General features: G+C 54.0%; 3 protein-coding genes across 3 annotated transcripts in view; 1 reads left to right on the top strand and 2 right to left on the bottom strand.

Moving 5' to 3' along the window:
• The window catches only part of BSPRY (B-box and SPRY domain containing), a 9,911-nt gene extending 680 nt beyond the window's left edge, over positions 1 to 9,231 (top strand). Inside the window, exons 2-6 of the mRNA XM_010571147.1 lie at positions 393 to 491; positions 1,098 to 1,328; positions 3,115 to 3,140; positions 4,425 to 4,549; positions 8,705 to 9,231. Of these exons, the coding sequence (XP_010569449.1) occupies positions 393 to 491; positions 1,098 to 1,328; positions 3,115 to 3,140; positions 4,425 to 4,549; positions 8,705 to 9,231 (1,008 nt within the window). The remainder of the gene's footprint in view (positions 1 to 392; positions 492 to 1,097; positions 1,329 to 3,114; positions 3,141 to 4,424; positions 4,550 to 8,704) is intronic.
• Positions 9,232 to 10,343: 1,112 nt separating this feature from the next.
• On the bottom strand, positions 10,344 to 11,319 carry HDHD3 (haloacid dehalogenase-like hydrolase domain containing 3). Its single transcript, XM_010571076.1, has one exon. The coding sequence runs from the start codon at positions 11,295 to 11,297 to the stop codon at positions 10,581 to 10,583; it is 717 nt and encodes a 238-aa protein (XP_010569378.1). The 5' UTR covers positions 11,298 to 11,319; the 3' UTR covers positions 10,344 to 10,580.
• Positions 11,242 to 11,726, bottom strand: part of ALAD (aminolevulinate dehydratase) — a 9,353-nt gene continuing 8,868 nt past the window's right edge. Inside the window, exon 12 of the mRNA XM_010571073.1 lies at positions 11,242 to 11,328. Coding sequence (XP_010569375.1) covers positions 11,318 to 11,328 — 11 coding nt within the window. The 3' untranslated portion in view covers positions 11,242 to 11,317. The remainder of the gene's footprint in view (positions 11,329 to 11,726) is intronic.

Below are 11,726 nucleotides of genomic sequence, written 5' to 3' on the forward strand. Positions count from 1 at the left end.
AGGGACCGTGCGAGGCTCTGGGATCGCCTGGGGAGTTCCGGTGGGCCGTGGGGGTCCCTGGCGGGGTGTGGGGCTGTGTGAGTGGTCGCCGGGGGGAGGTGGGTTCTCTGTGGGGCCCCTGATGGGGTGTGGAGCCATGCAAGGGGTCCCCCGTGGGGATGGGGGCTGTCTGTGGGATTCCTGGCAGGCTGTGGGGCTCTGTGGGGGTCCTGGTGGGGTGTGGGGCCGTGTGAGGGGTCCCCCGTGGGGAAGGGGATTCTCTGTGGGGTGGTGCACAAGGACCCTGGGAGGTGTGGGGCTGGGTGGGGGCTGGCTGGGCAGGCTGAGTGGGGGGCTTGGGGCCGCCATCGCCCTGTTGAGGCCTGCTCGCTGCCCGCCACTCTGTGTTCCAGAACAAGATCGTGGACCGGTGCGAGCAGCTCCAGCTGCAGAGCGCTGCCATTGCCCAGCATGTGGACGAGGTGTTGCCTGCCAAGGACCAGGGTGTCCTGGTAAGTCCCTGCCCCTTCTCCCAGCAGAGCATGGAGCAGAGCTGGCCCCACATGCTCACCGTTCCCATCAGAGATTCTGAGCTCGCAGGGGGTTCATTGGTGTGTGGGGGTTGTCCCCCTCCTAGCCAGCTGCTTGTGCGAGTGGAGTGCCAGGATGCACCTGCAATTCCTGCTTCACCTGCCTAAAAAATGTACACAAACAGTACATTTCTTGGTGTTACTGTACAGCCATTGAACATCCTGCTAGGACCAGTCTTAATGATTCCTGATTTTAATTGTGCATTGCTGTCACCAAGGACAAAAGACAGTTCTGGTGGTGGCTCTGTTTCTTGCTAATAGCAAATCCAGGAAGATCCGCAGGGGGATGGGACTCTGGTCCTTCGCAGGTTGTCACTTAGGTACCAGGGTTAGGCCAGGAGGCAGTAGGCAGGTTTGGGACTGATTGTCCCATTTACCTCTGCTTGCCTCGTGATGATTACTGTGGCTTGGGCTCAATTAACAGAGTAATCTTAACAGCTGAGCCCACAGAAAGCCAGCAGAAGTGGTTGGTGCTCTTGTTGGGGCTGAAGCAAGGCTGCTATTTGCCCTCTCTCCTTGCTCTGGCAGAACGCAGCCAACGCGGCGCGGGAGCTGGTAATCCAGAGGCTGATCTTCGTGGGGAATGCGTGTGAAAATGAAGAACAGCGGTTGCTGGAGAAGGTGCACGCGGAGGAGGAGCGGGCGCACCAGAGCATCCTGACCCAGCAGGTGCATTGGACTGAGGCTTTGCAGAAGCTGGCTGCCCTCAGAACCTACCTGGTGGACATGATCACCAACCTGGATGACCAGGGCTTGGTGGTGAGTATTGCTCCTTGTACCAAGGGACAGGTCAGTCAGCCCAGAAGTGCCCTAGACTTTTTATCATGGATATTATGGGGCTTAAATACAGTGTTCAGCAGCTTGCTGCACTGACAGCAAGGAGGCAGAGTTGGACAGGACCTACGTTTGCAGGTCTAGTTCAAGGAACCTCCTTTACTTGGTCCTGACAAGCCCCCCTGGTTTCTTGGTGGTTCTGCTCAGCCCAATGCTGCTTTTGCTTGCAGTGAGGTTCAGAACCACGCAGGCTCAGGTCTCCAAGCTCTTGGCTGGAAGCTGCCAGCTCAGGATGGCTATGGGTTGAGAGCTGCTCTACAGCAGTTAATTGGGCCACCAGTTTTCTAGTGTTCTGTCTAGTTTTAATCAAAACATGACCCTTGGGAGCACCTGCAGCTCTTCTTGAAAGTCTGCCCTGTTGTCTGGCATACTTTTGTTTGGGATATTTACCATGCAAAGCAGGCCATGCTTCCTTTTGCTCAGTTCCTTTTCTGGCTATTAAATTGTCTCAGTTTACCCAAGCAATTCCTCTCATTGTAGATGCGAGCGGGTAGGCATTGCACCTCCTCTTCCTTGCTTTTAGCCTCTGCTTGCCACGTGTAACTTTGCGAAGAGCGGGGCAGCAGCTCTGCTTGGAAAACAGAACTGATCCTACGGACAGAAGGTAGATGGCTGTTCCTTTGTGGGAAACACAGCTTCTGTCCTGCCCCAGCATCTTACCTGGCTGGGCTGTGGCCTCACTGTAGAGAGTAGAGGTTGGAGGGCAAAAGCCATCAGATGCCCGTGGCAGAAAACTGTGAGACCCTCAATTTGTCCTTTTATCCCATAGTGGAGGGGATATAGGGATCATACGTTCTCCACCTTGGATCATTGGTATTGGTATTTCTGTCTGTTGGGAATCGATACGTGTCGTGTCACAGGAAAGTGAAAGGCATGTAGAGCACCCTTTTGAGAGCAGCTCATGTTTGAGCAGAGATCAAATATTTTCCTACCACTTTGCGAACTGGGCTGTACCTTGAGAATGCACCATTGCCAGTGGGTATAGAAACAAGTGGGACTGATGACGAGGTTTTCTGACTCTTGGCTTAGGTCCTCGGCAGCTTCACCCTTCATTGAAAGCTTTGGGGTTTGTTTGCTGCACGCACAGGATGTTCTTGCAGCGTGCCCTAACGGGGTGGGGGAGGAGGGGGGACCTCAGGGGTGGGGTTTTCACACTCTGGGTAAGGCAGGGTACAGTGGTAAGAGCTCCCAGATGCAGACAGGCTGGTCTCTACCAGAGGATATGGAGTCAGAGGTGTTTTTTTGTGGGTCCGAGACTTTCCACCTGCCTCAGCTCTCCCATGTTTCCCTTGTGCCAGACGATCCAGCTGTACTTGCAGTCTCCTGCTGTCACACCGCTTGCACGCACAGCAGAGTGGTGGCAGGCTCTGTCTGGATGCTCCCATGCCCTTCTCGAACTATTTGTCACCCAGCCACCCAGTCCCACTGGCGCAGCAGACAATACCCCTAGCTAGATGTAGAAGATGTATCGCCCTCAGCCATTTCCACTTGTTCTCAGAGTCAGGGAGTGGAAAGTGCTGCAGCTGAAGGAAATGGATGTTGGACACTCCCCCTGCTCCCCAGGGCCAGCGCTGGGGAGAGGAGCGGTTTCTCTGGGTCAGGAAAGAGAACAGTGTTCCCTGGGTCCCAGGTTTGTTGTGCCCCAGCCTGTGTTTGGGATTTTATCTGTGGGGATTTCAGCTGTGATGACTCTTTCTCTCCTTGTCCCCAGCATGCAGAACAAGACATCTTTGAGAGGTTAGTACCTGGCTGCTCCTGGTCCTTTCCCTGACCCCTGCTCCAAGCTTGCCTGCACCCTCCGTGGCTCCCACTGTGAGCAGAGTGCCATTGCTCAGGCAGCAGGTGACACCCCCTCTTTCCTCCCTCGTGCTGCTTTTGTTGAGGACAAGGACAGAGCACAGAGATGCCAGCGTGGCCTCTTGTCTCTGCTTCACCCACTGTGCTGCAGCTCAAGATGGAGGAGTCTTGGCACCTAGAAATGCTCCATGTGCAATATCTCCCTGGAGGCATGGCCAGATGCGCTACCCCTTGCTTATGGGAGACCTTCTCCAGCTCTTTAGTAAACTCTGCAGGGCTCCCTGGGAGATGGAGCAAGCCTGTCCCTGTCCTGTTGGCAGGAGGTAGGATTGTCTGCCTGGAAAGCTGGCGTGCTCCATGCTTGGGGGGGCTGCTGGCACAGCATCGCCCAGAGGGGCAGCACACCCAAGCTCCACACACACACTGCCTCCTTCCCAGACAGAGAGATTGCATGGAGCGGAGAACCAAGTGCAGGTGTCAGCATTTCTGACAGTCATCATCACTAACTTTGGGCTGCCCCTTCCTTGAGAAGGTTGCCCCAAAAAATGGGCAAAAAAAAAAAGCGCCCTTGCATTTTTACAGGCATTTGTTTCCGTGGCTGCTGCAAGGGTGCTAGCTAGCACTGGTTGGACTCTGCTATCCAGAGGACTTTCAGGGGTATTTTTGCCCAGAGCCTGCCCGTAGAGTAAGAAATCGGCTGCAGCACATCACCAGCAGCCAGTGCCAGAGCCTTTAATTACAACCATGAGTTCATGTGTGTACTGCTGGCCACAGGAACCCAGAAAATCCTCAATCTCTTTCCTATGCTGTATGAAACCCAGAGTCCCGGCTTGCTCTCCTGTTGTATCCCCCTGACAGCGAGCCTTTGTCAATAAGAGTCTCTCACTGCAGCCTGTTCATTGTGCTCCTCTTGTACCTTGACAGCTGTTCTCAGACGCATTTAATCTGTGTCTGCTGAGTGAGGAGGCCATTGACTCAGGCTGCTGAGATTGTATTTTGAAACACAGGTCCTTTCAGAAGGGACTGTAATCAAAACAAACCGAAAGTACCACTTGGGAGGAGAGTTTGTCCAGAAACCCGTGGTGCAGTTTCTCTGTAGCAATTGTCCCTCTTGCAACTGCTCCAGCTCATATTTCTGTCATACTTCCTAGTGATCTTAAACACCTCCCAGCATTGGTCAATAAATCGTTGTATTTCAAAATAACTCTTGTGTTCCTTTGCTAGGACAGAGGTGGCTGAAGGAATCTTGGAGCCACAGGAGTCCCCGAAGTTAAACTTTAATCAGACCTGTGTTCAGAGTCCACTGCTGCATCGACTATGGGCCTCTGCTGTTCTCTGCTGCATCGCAGGTCAGTGCCTTGCTCAGGTTTCACGCTCTTTGGGGATTCCTGCATGCTCATTCACGTTGTGCCCAAAGAAACACCCTGATGCTGTGTCCAAACATCCTGATGCTGTGTCCTGCCCGGGACATGGGTCATCCTGCCCTCCTCTGCTGTCCCAGCCCCTGCTAGTTGCTTGGAGCCCCCCACCCAGCTGTTTGAGAGAGGGGACAGGGGCTCGAAGCAGCTGGTTGTGGCTAAGAGGAGACCAGGGGTTTGAAAAGACTGTGCCATTTATTGGCTCTGTTGATTAACCTCACTTGGTTTCTTTTGCTGTTTCCTGGGTCACTTGGTGACAGCCGTGAAGCTGATGCTGCCGTAGGAATCTCTCACAGAAATTCCTCTTTACCGCATTGGCCTGCTGGTGATTCTAAAAGAGGGTAAACTCACCCACGTGGCGTCTGTGAGACGCTCTGATGTGCTGGAAAGAGAAGTGAGTAAATGCAGTAGCTTTCTGATCATGAGCTGAGATTGTGGCTGTGCACGAGCTGGTGGTTTGTTAGAGACATTTGTGATCTGGTTCAGCTCTTGCTGTACAGCTGAGGTTGCATCGGAGGCATTCGTGAGGCCAGTGATGTGGTCTGGGTTCGGTTTTACCAGCTTGGTGTTGGCTCTGTTGAGCAGGCAAAGGCGTTCTTCTTCCGGCTGTGATCTGCTCAAATTGCTGATTGTGAAATGTTTGCTTTTACTCTTGCTTCCAGGCCGTCATGAGAGCATTTCAAACATATTTTTTGTTCCTCAAAGGTGGCAATATCCTTCACAATTTGAAAACATTTGTCCCGTGTGCCACCTTGTAAACAATCCCTGGGGTCATCTTCCCAAAGCTTTTGGATTAACCTTTGATTTTTGCTCATCTCGCACTTGATGCTGATGAGCGGTTCAGTTTTTCCCTGTTTCCAAGTCCCTCTCCGAGGTATGCGCTTCTGGCTTTTATTGCTCATGTGTTTTCCAGTATTAGCTTGAGAATCTGCGCGTACCGGACAACACCGTCATTTGTTTCTTCTGCTGCAAACTCTGGTGTTGCTTTCCCTTTGTGATTAATTTCCTTCTGTTTTGAGCCTTCGAGTGGTGACAGTGATGCAGACTCCTGCAGTTGTACACTGGCAAAGTTGCGCAGGTTCTCAGCAGATGTTCAGAGCTGTCAAAGAAACCTTTCCCTAATTCTCTTTGTTGTGACAAAGTTTTTTTCTGGATTTCTTTCCCAATAGCACCCTTGTCAAATGTAATGACTCTAAGGCATTCGATCCTAGCAGTGGGTCTGTTGGTGCTATTATTACCCTCTGGTCTGGTTTGAGTTTTTTTTTTGTTGTTACATTTAACGTGCCATTATTGCATGCTGAGGATGCCTGCCATCTCCTTGCTTACCTCACTAGTCCATAGTCCATCCAGGACCTAGCCTTAGAGCTTTAATATTAACTGCAGCGGTCCTAGCTTTTGTTAAGATGCAGTAATGTTATGTTTCACTTGGTGGTCCCTCCTCCCAAAGGCAGTTGAATAGATGGCAGTCTTATTTATTTGCTTGTAAAGAGTAAATTCCTAACCTTGATGGTTTGCTCTGTAGCCTCTCAAAAACTTGGAAACCAGCAGGCAAAAGAACCTCCATTTCACCCTCAAAAATAAACACGATTCCTTTGATGTCTTTACTTGGCATCCAGGCTTCTGTATCACTTACGTTTGAGGTTGGCAGCTTCTTCCTTAAACCGAGAGATGATGTAAATCTCCTGGCACCACTCTGGGAGGGATCTCAGTTCATGGCCACCCGTGCTAGTCCTGCTGGGGGGCAGGAGAGTGGTAATGCTGGCTGATGGAGGCTGCGGGGGTGACACAGACTGAAGCTGTCCCAGCTGGCTGAGACGTTGGGCTGCTCCGTGGAGACCTTCTGCACCAGGGACCAGGCTGGGTCTGGTTTCTTACTTTGGTAGAAAATCTAGAAACTTTGGTAGAAATCTAGCTACGAGGATTTTAATTTCAGATGTGTGGGTTTGGAAACGGGAACTTGGATTTTTAAAAGTAGTAAAACGTGCTGCAGCTAACACATACGTACTTGACAGAGATGTTAACCATGTTAATTTACCTACTTGGCATCCCTTGTCTCTCTAAAGTGGCAAGGCCACTGTACACAGAGAAAATAGATTTTGGGGTGAGATGAATTCCCAGTGGAATTGTTCATCAGAGTATATGGGAATATCTGGAGGGCAGATTTAATCATGACAAAACACTTGTCTGTGTGGGAAAATTTGTTATCTGAATTACTCTGCTGTTACTCTGCCAGCGCTTCCCCTCCCTCAGATACTCTCCTGTAATCATAATTCCACAACGAAGCTACGTGGGTGTCATTGGGGTGATATTTCCTCATGCACATGATTCCCGTACATGAACACCAGAATGCAACCCTGTACCTAGGTTAGATGTGTGTTGCACAATATGAGGTTTAGTGCCCTTCTTCTGTCAGAGGAAGATAAAGTCTCATACTGCTCCATTTTCTGTGAATTCTTAGCAGTGTTTGGCTTCCTGGAAAGTCAACCTACAAATAGGCAGTGTGGGCAAATACAGCTGTGGAGACCTGTGGAGGGCACAGTGTGGCAGGCAGGCACGCTGCAAAGCATTTGGCTGCTGCTCAGTGAAATAAATCATCAAATGAATGAGGTTGTCTGCTTCAGCTGCAAGGGGATGCTGTCTTCAGCTCCTCTTTCTGCTCGCTGTTGCCTGCAATAGCTTCCACCTAATGTGCAAGCGTGCGTGACACTTCCACATTGTCTAAACTGATAAATCAGCCTCGGTTTGTCTCCTGCCAGGGAGCACCAGGGCAGTTGCTCTTCTAGGAAACCCCTCGACCAGTGCTGCTGCTTTTCAGTGCCACTCGCTGGTAGGAGGGATGCTGACCTGGGTCTGCATAGGTGCTGGAGCAGGTCGGGCTTTGGGACCACCCCACTGAGGCTGCAGCGTAATGGTTTGATTCTTTAAGGGCCTCATCCTGCCACGTGCTGGATGCTGAGCAGAGGGTGGTTGGGAAATGGCTGGAGCAGGCACGATATGGTAGAGCTCTTGCTGGTGGTAGGGCTGGGAGAGCAAATGACTCACCTGCTCCAGCCTTGTTTCTGTGGTGGTTTAAGACCCAGAATGAATGAAGTGAGGGTGGGGGAAGGCAGGGCAAGGAGGGGCACCTGCAGGTAGAAACTCGCTCTCCCCAGGAGCAGGTGAGTCAGCTGGGCATCAGCCTTATCTCTTTGCTTAGTGAATTTACCGAGTGAGGGAAACACCTGCGCAGTTATTCAGCCCTCGCAGGCAGTCTGCAGACCTGCTGAGGGGTCTCATGGGGGGAGCATGTGGCCAGGGCAGGGCGAGCGGTGCTGGGTGCTGTCAGCCCACGGGGGCAGGCATCCTCCGGGCCAGCCTGGCTCTCGCCCCAGGCTGCAGCTCGCTGGGTTTGTGCTGTGGCAAAACCAAATCAAGTCATGGCCATGTTCATCTCTAACGCCTGGTGCCATCTCCCTCCGCTGCTCTGAACAGCTCACGGTGGGTTGATTAATGACTTGGGCTTTATAAGAGGAAAGGGATTTCCCCTGCCCAGCCCTCTCTGTTTCTCCTCGTTCCTGTATTACCAGCTTTGCAGGTTTTCTGCAAACAGCCGTGCCATCCTTGCGCAGGCTCTTGACTCACCCTGGCTGTGGGAGGAGTAGTCAGGTCCTACTCACCCACAGTGGGGGTGGGAAGGAATGGGGGCTGCGGTTGGGGTCTCTCCCAAAAGCGGGATGAACCAAACCTGCTGAGTTCTATTTTGTGGGGATTCAGGCCAGGGTTGGAGTAAGATAAGCAGCATCTTCTCTGACTCTGCAGGACTTCTAGTGCGAGGGTGGAGAGGTGTCTGGTGAAGTCTGAGCTTTGATGAGTCCCTGCGTTGTTCTGGCCCTCGCTTGAGAGGGGAAGCTGCAGGGAACTGCTGTGCTGGCACCCAGCCCGAGCCTGAGCCCCTAACACTGTGTCATCCTGGAGGAGCAGATGGGTCTGCAGGAGTGATGTGCGAGGACAGGGCTGTTGCGATTGTGTTTCTGATGGCCATGACTTCTTCGGGTGGTTCAGGTGAGGGCCACTGAGTCAATGCTCACCGCATGGCTTCTCTTGCAGGCTCACAGGAGATTCACATCGATGAGAAAACTGTCAGCCCCCACCTCAGCCTGTTGGAAGACAAGAAAACCCTGACCTTCAGCCCCAAGAAAGCAAAGGTGGACTTGGACTGCCCTGAGCGGTTTGACCACTGGCCCAATGCTTTGGCTACTGCGGCTTTCCACTCGGGAGTCTGCGCGTGGAAGATCAGCGTGGAGAAGAGCTGTGCCTACAAGCTGGGGGTTTGCTACAGCTCCCTGCCACGGAAGGGGTCTGGCAATGAAGCCCGCCTGGGCTTCAACACCGTCTCCTGGGTCTTCTCGCGCTACGACAAGGAGTTCAGGTTCCTGCACGCTGGGCACCCGCAGGCGGTGGAGCTGATCAAGTCTCCGGCTGAGATCGGGGTGCTGGTTGACTTTGCAGGAGGGGAGGTGCTCTTTTACGACCCCGATTCCTGCACCATCCTCTTCTCCCACAGGGAGACCTTCACAGAGCCCCTCTATCCTGTCTTTGCTGTGGCACACCAGAGCATCTCGCTTGTCCAGTGAGCGAAGCATTGTGCTTACTGGGGTAGGTGAATATACAGCTGTATATACAGTGACTGTATATACGCTATACAGTACCTTTATGGGGGAAAGGAGCCCAGACAGGGCTACTGGCTTTTGTACAGTGGTGTTCAGACAAGACCTGCCTTCAGACTACATCTGTTCTTCACGTGTTTTATGGCAGCTTTCCTCTCCTCCTAGAGGCTACACCCACCCTGCGTCTGCTGTGCCAGGGTGAGGTGTCAGGGTAATGTCTGGCTTTGCCAGCTACTTTTAGGTGAATCATTTAATTCCTCTCTGACCAAGGGCAGCCTTCCAGCCTGACGGTGGGCTTTAGAAAACAGGAGAGGTATTTAGGATGTTTGGAGAAATGGCAGGGAGGAGGCACATGGAAAGGGCCATCATTGGGATACAGCTGGAGACACTGTTTGGGACGAGCCACCCTATGCTAGAACAGGGACAGTGTGGGGGGCCATCACCCGTGGTGGACCCACGCCAGGGCAGGGGCACCCCTGAGGTGTCGGAGCCCATGTCAGAGCAGAGGAGTAAGAAGCGAGGAGCAGCAGAAAGAAACCTAACCTGAGCTGCTCCTCACCTCGCCAAATGGACTGGGGGGGTTGAACGTAATGTGGCGAAAACATGGGGAGCTGACCTTAGGCAGGGAGGAAGGAGAGGTGTTGGACTGAAGTAGAGCCAGGAAGAAAGGTAAACGCCTTTCCTGCCCGTTTGAAATTTGTCATCTTTATTTCTCAATACCCAAATCAGTAAAGTTTGTTAATTGGCAGTATATGAAATTAAGTGAAATTGCCCAACTCCAGCCTGTTTTGCCCACAGCAGGAGGCCTGCAACTGCCTCCTGGCCACCGCTGTCAGGAAGGGGGAATGCTGGTGAGGGGGCAAACCTGGGGTACACCGAGGTGTGCAGGGCCCGTGTGTGGGTTTCCTGGGTGCCGTGCATGGGCAGACCTTCCCTGGGACAGGACCAACCCCAGCTCTGCCGATGCACTTGCACGGGGGGGACACTGAGAATGGATAAACCTCAATGTGTGCCTCCATCGCTCCTGCCAGAGTGAGCCTTCTGGAGTACAGCCTGACCCAGTCCCCAGCTCTGTTAGGGGAAGACACCACCGCTGACCCTCTTCCATAGTGTTTTTAGAGCTATGAAAGACATCAGCAGCAATGCTGAGTGTCAGATACATTTTATTGCATTAACACCCCTCCTGCTCTGCAGGCAGCACTGCTCCCTCCGCTCAGAAGCGCTCGCTTGTTTCCCTGCCTAACCAGCAGCAAGAAATCCCATGCCAGGACCAGTTCGCTGCTCAGCAGCAGCGCTGGTCCTCCTCCAAAAAGCAGCTACCCCTTCTCAATAAGAGCCAGGAGGTGGGAGAGTGTGGGCAGGACATGCTCAGGGGGCACCTCTGGCTCCTCACCCTGTCTGGCAGCCCGGAGCAGAAAGCTGTGCATGCCCACGGCTTGGGCTGCCCTGTAATCCCGGGTGTAGCTGTCCCCCACATGAGCCGCCTGCTCCGGCAGGACCCCGCTGAGGCGCAGCGCTTTCTCAAAGATCCTCCTGTCCGGCTTGGCGAAGCCCACATCCTCGGAGGTGAGGACAAATTCAAAGTGGTGCCGCAGGTTGCACTGGGAGAGGATGTTTTCCAGCCGGTTATCGAAGTTGGAGACGACCCCCATGCGGAAGCCGCGCTGGCAGCAGAGGCTCAGGGTCTCGCCGGCTCCCGGCAGCACCTCCCAGTTATGGGCGCTGCAGAAGTCACGGTAGAGTTTTTCCGCTATCAGCGTCAGGACTCCATCTTCATGCACGCCCGAGAGCCTGAAGGTCTGCTTCACAACATCGACCCACCACTGCTGGGAGCTGAGGCCCTGGCCTCGGCCGTAGTTGGGGAAGCGCCGGCTCTGGGCTCCGTATGCCTCCTGGAAAGACCGACTGAGAGCCTCCGGCTGCGCCTGGACCCCGTGAGCCTGGGCCTCGGCCGCGTAACTCTCCCCCACTGGCTGCCGCAGCCGCAGCAGTGTATCCTTCACGTCCCACGTTAGTAAGCGGAGCCTAAGCATGGCTTCGGTAAAGCTCAGGACTAAGGGAGACCTAGAACGAACAGGGAGGTGAGAGCCGGGCACTCTGCTGAAAGCGAGTTGGTGCTGAGCGGGGCTCGCGCCGCAGAGGTGTGGGCACCGGCCCTTTGTCCACATCACACCCACTGGTGTCAGTGGCCCCCGTGGGGGGCTCAGGCCCCCTCTGGGGTCTGCATCGAGACATGGCGGGGGAGGGAAGGCCCTGCTCTGAGTCCCAGGGTGCAAGGTCTCCCAGGCCGGGGCAGCCCCCCCCGCGGGTGCTGCGGCAGGGGCCTGAGTGGGACTGCTGGGTACCCACGGGGTACGGGGGGGGCTGGGTGTACGGGGCGTACGCGGGGCTGAACCCGGGGTGTTGGGGGGTGGGTGTACGGGGCGCACGCGGGGGTGCGGGCGAGTGGGGTCCCCGCGGCT

Source organism: Haliaeetus leucocephalus, unplaced genomic scaffold (assembly GCF_000737465.1).
Source record: "Haliaeetus leucocephalus isolate CR32 unplaced genomic scaffold, Haliaeetus_leucocephalus-4.0 Scaffold306, whole genome shotgun sequence".
NCBI classification, from domain to species: Eukaryota; Metazoa; Chordata; class Aves; order Accipitriformes; family Accipitridae; genus Haliaeetus; species Haliaeetus leucocephalus.

Excerpts from the sequence above, each read along its gene's own strand:
- HDHD3 (XM_010571076.1), bottom strand. The coding sequence starts at position 11,297 with ATGCTTAGGCTCCGCTTACTAACGTGGGACGTGAAGGATACACTGCTG.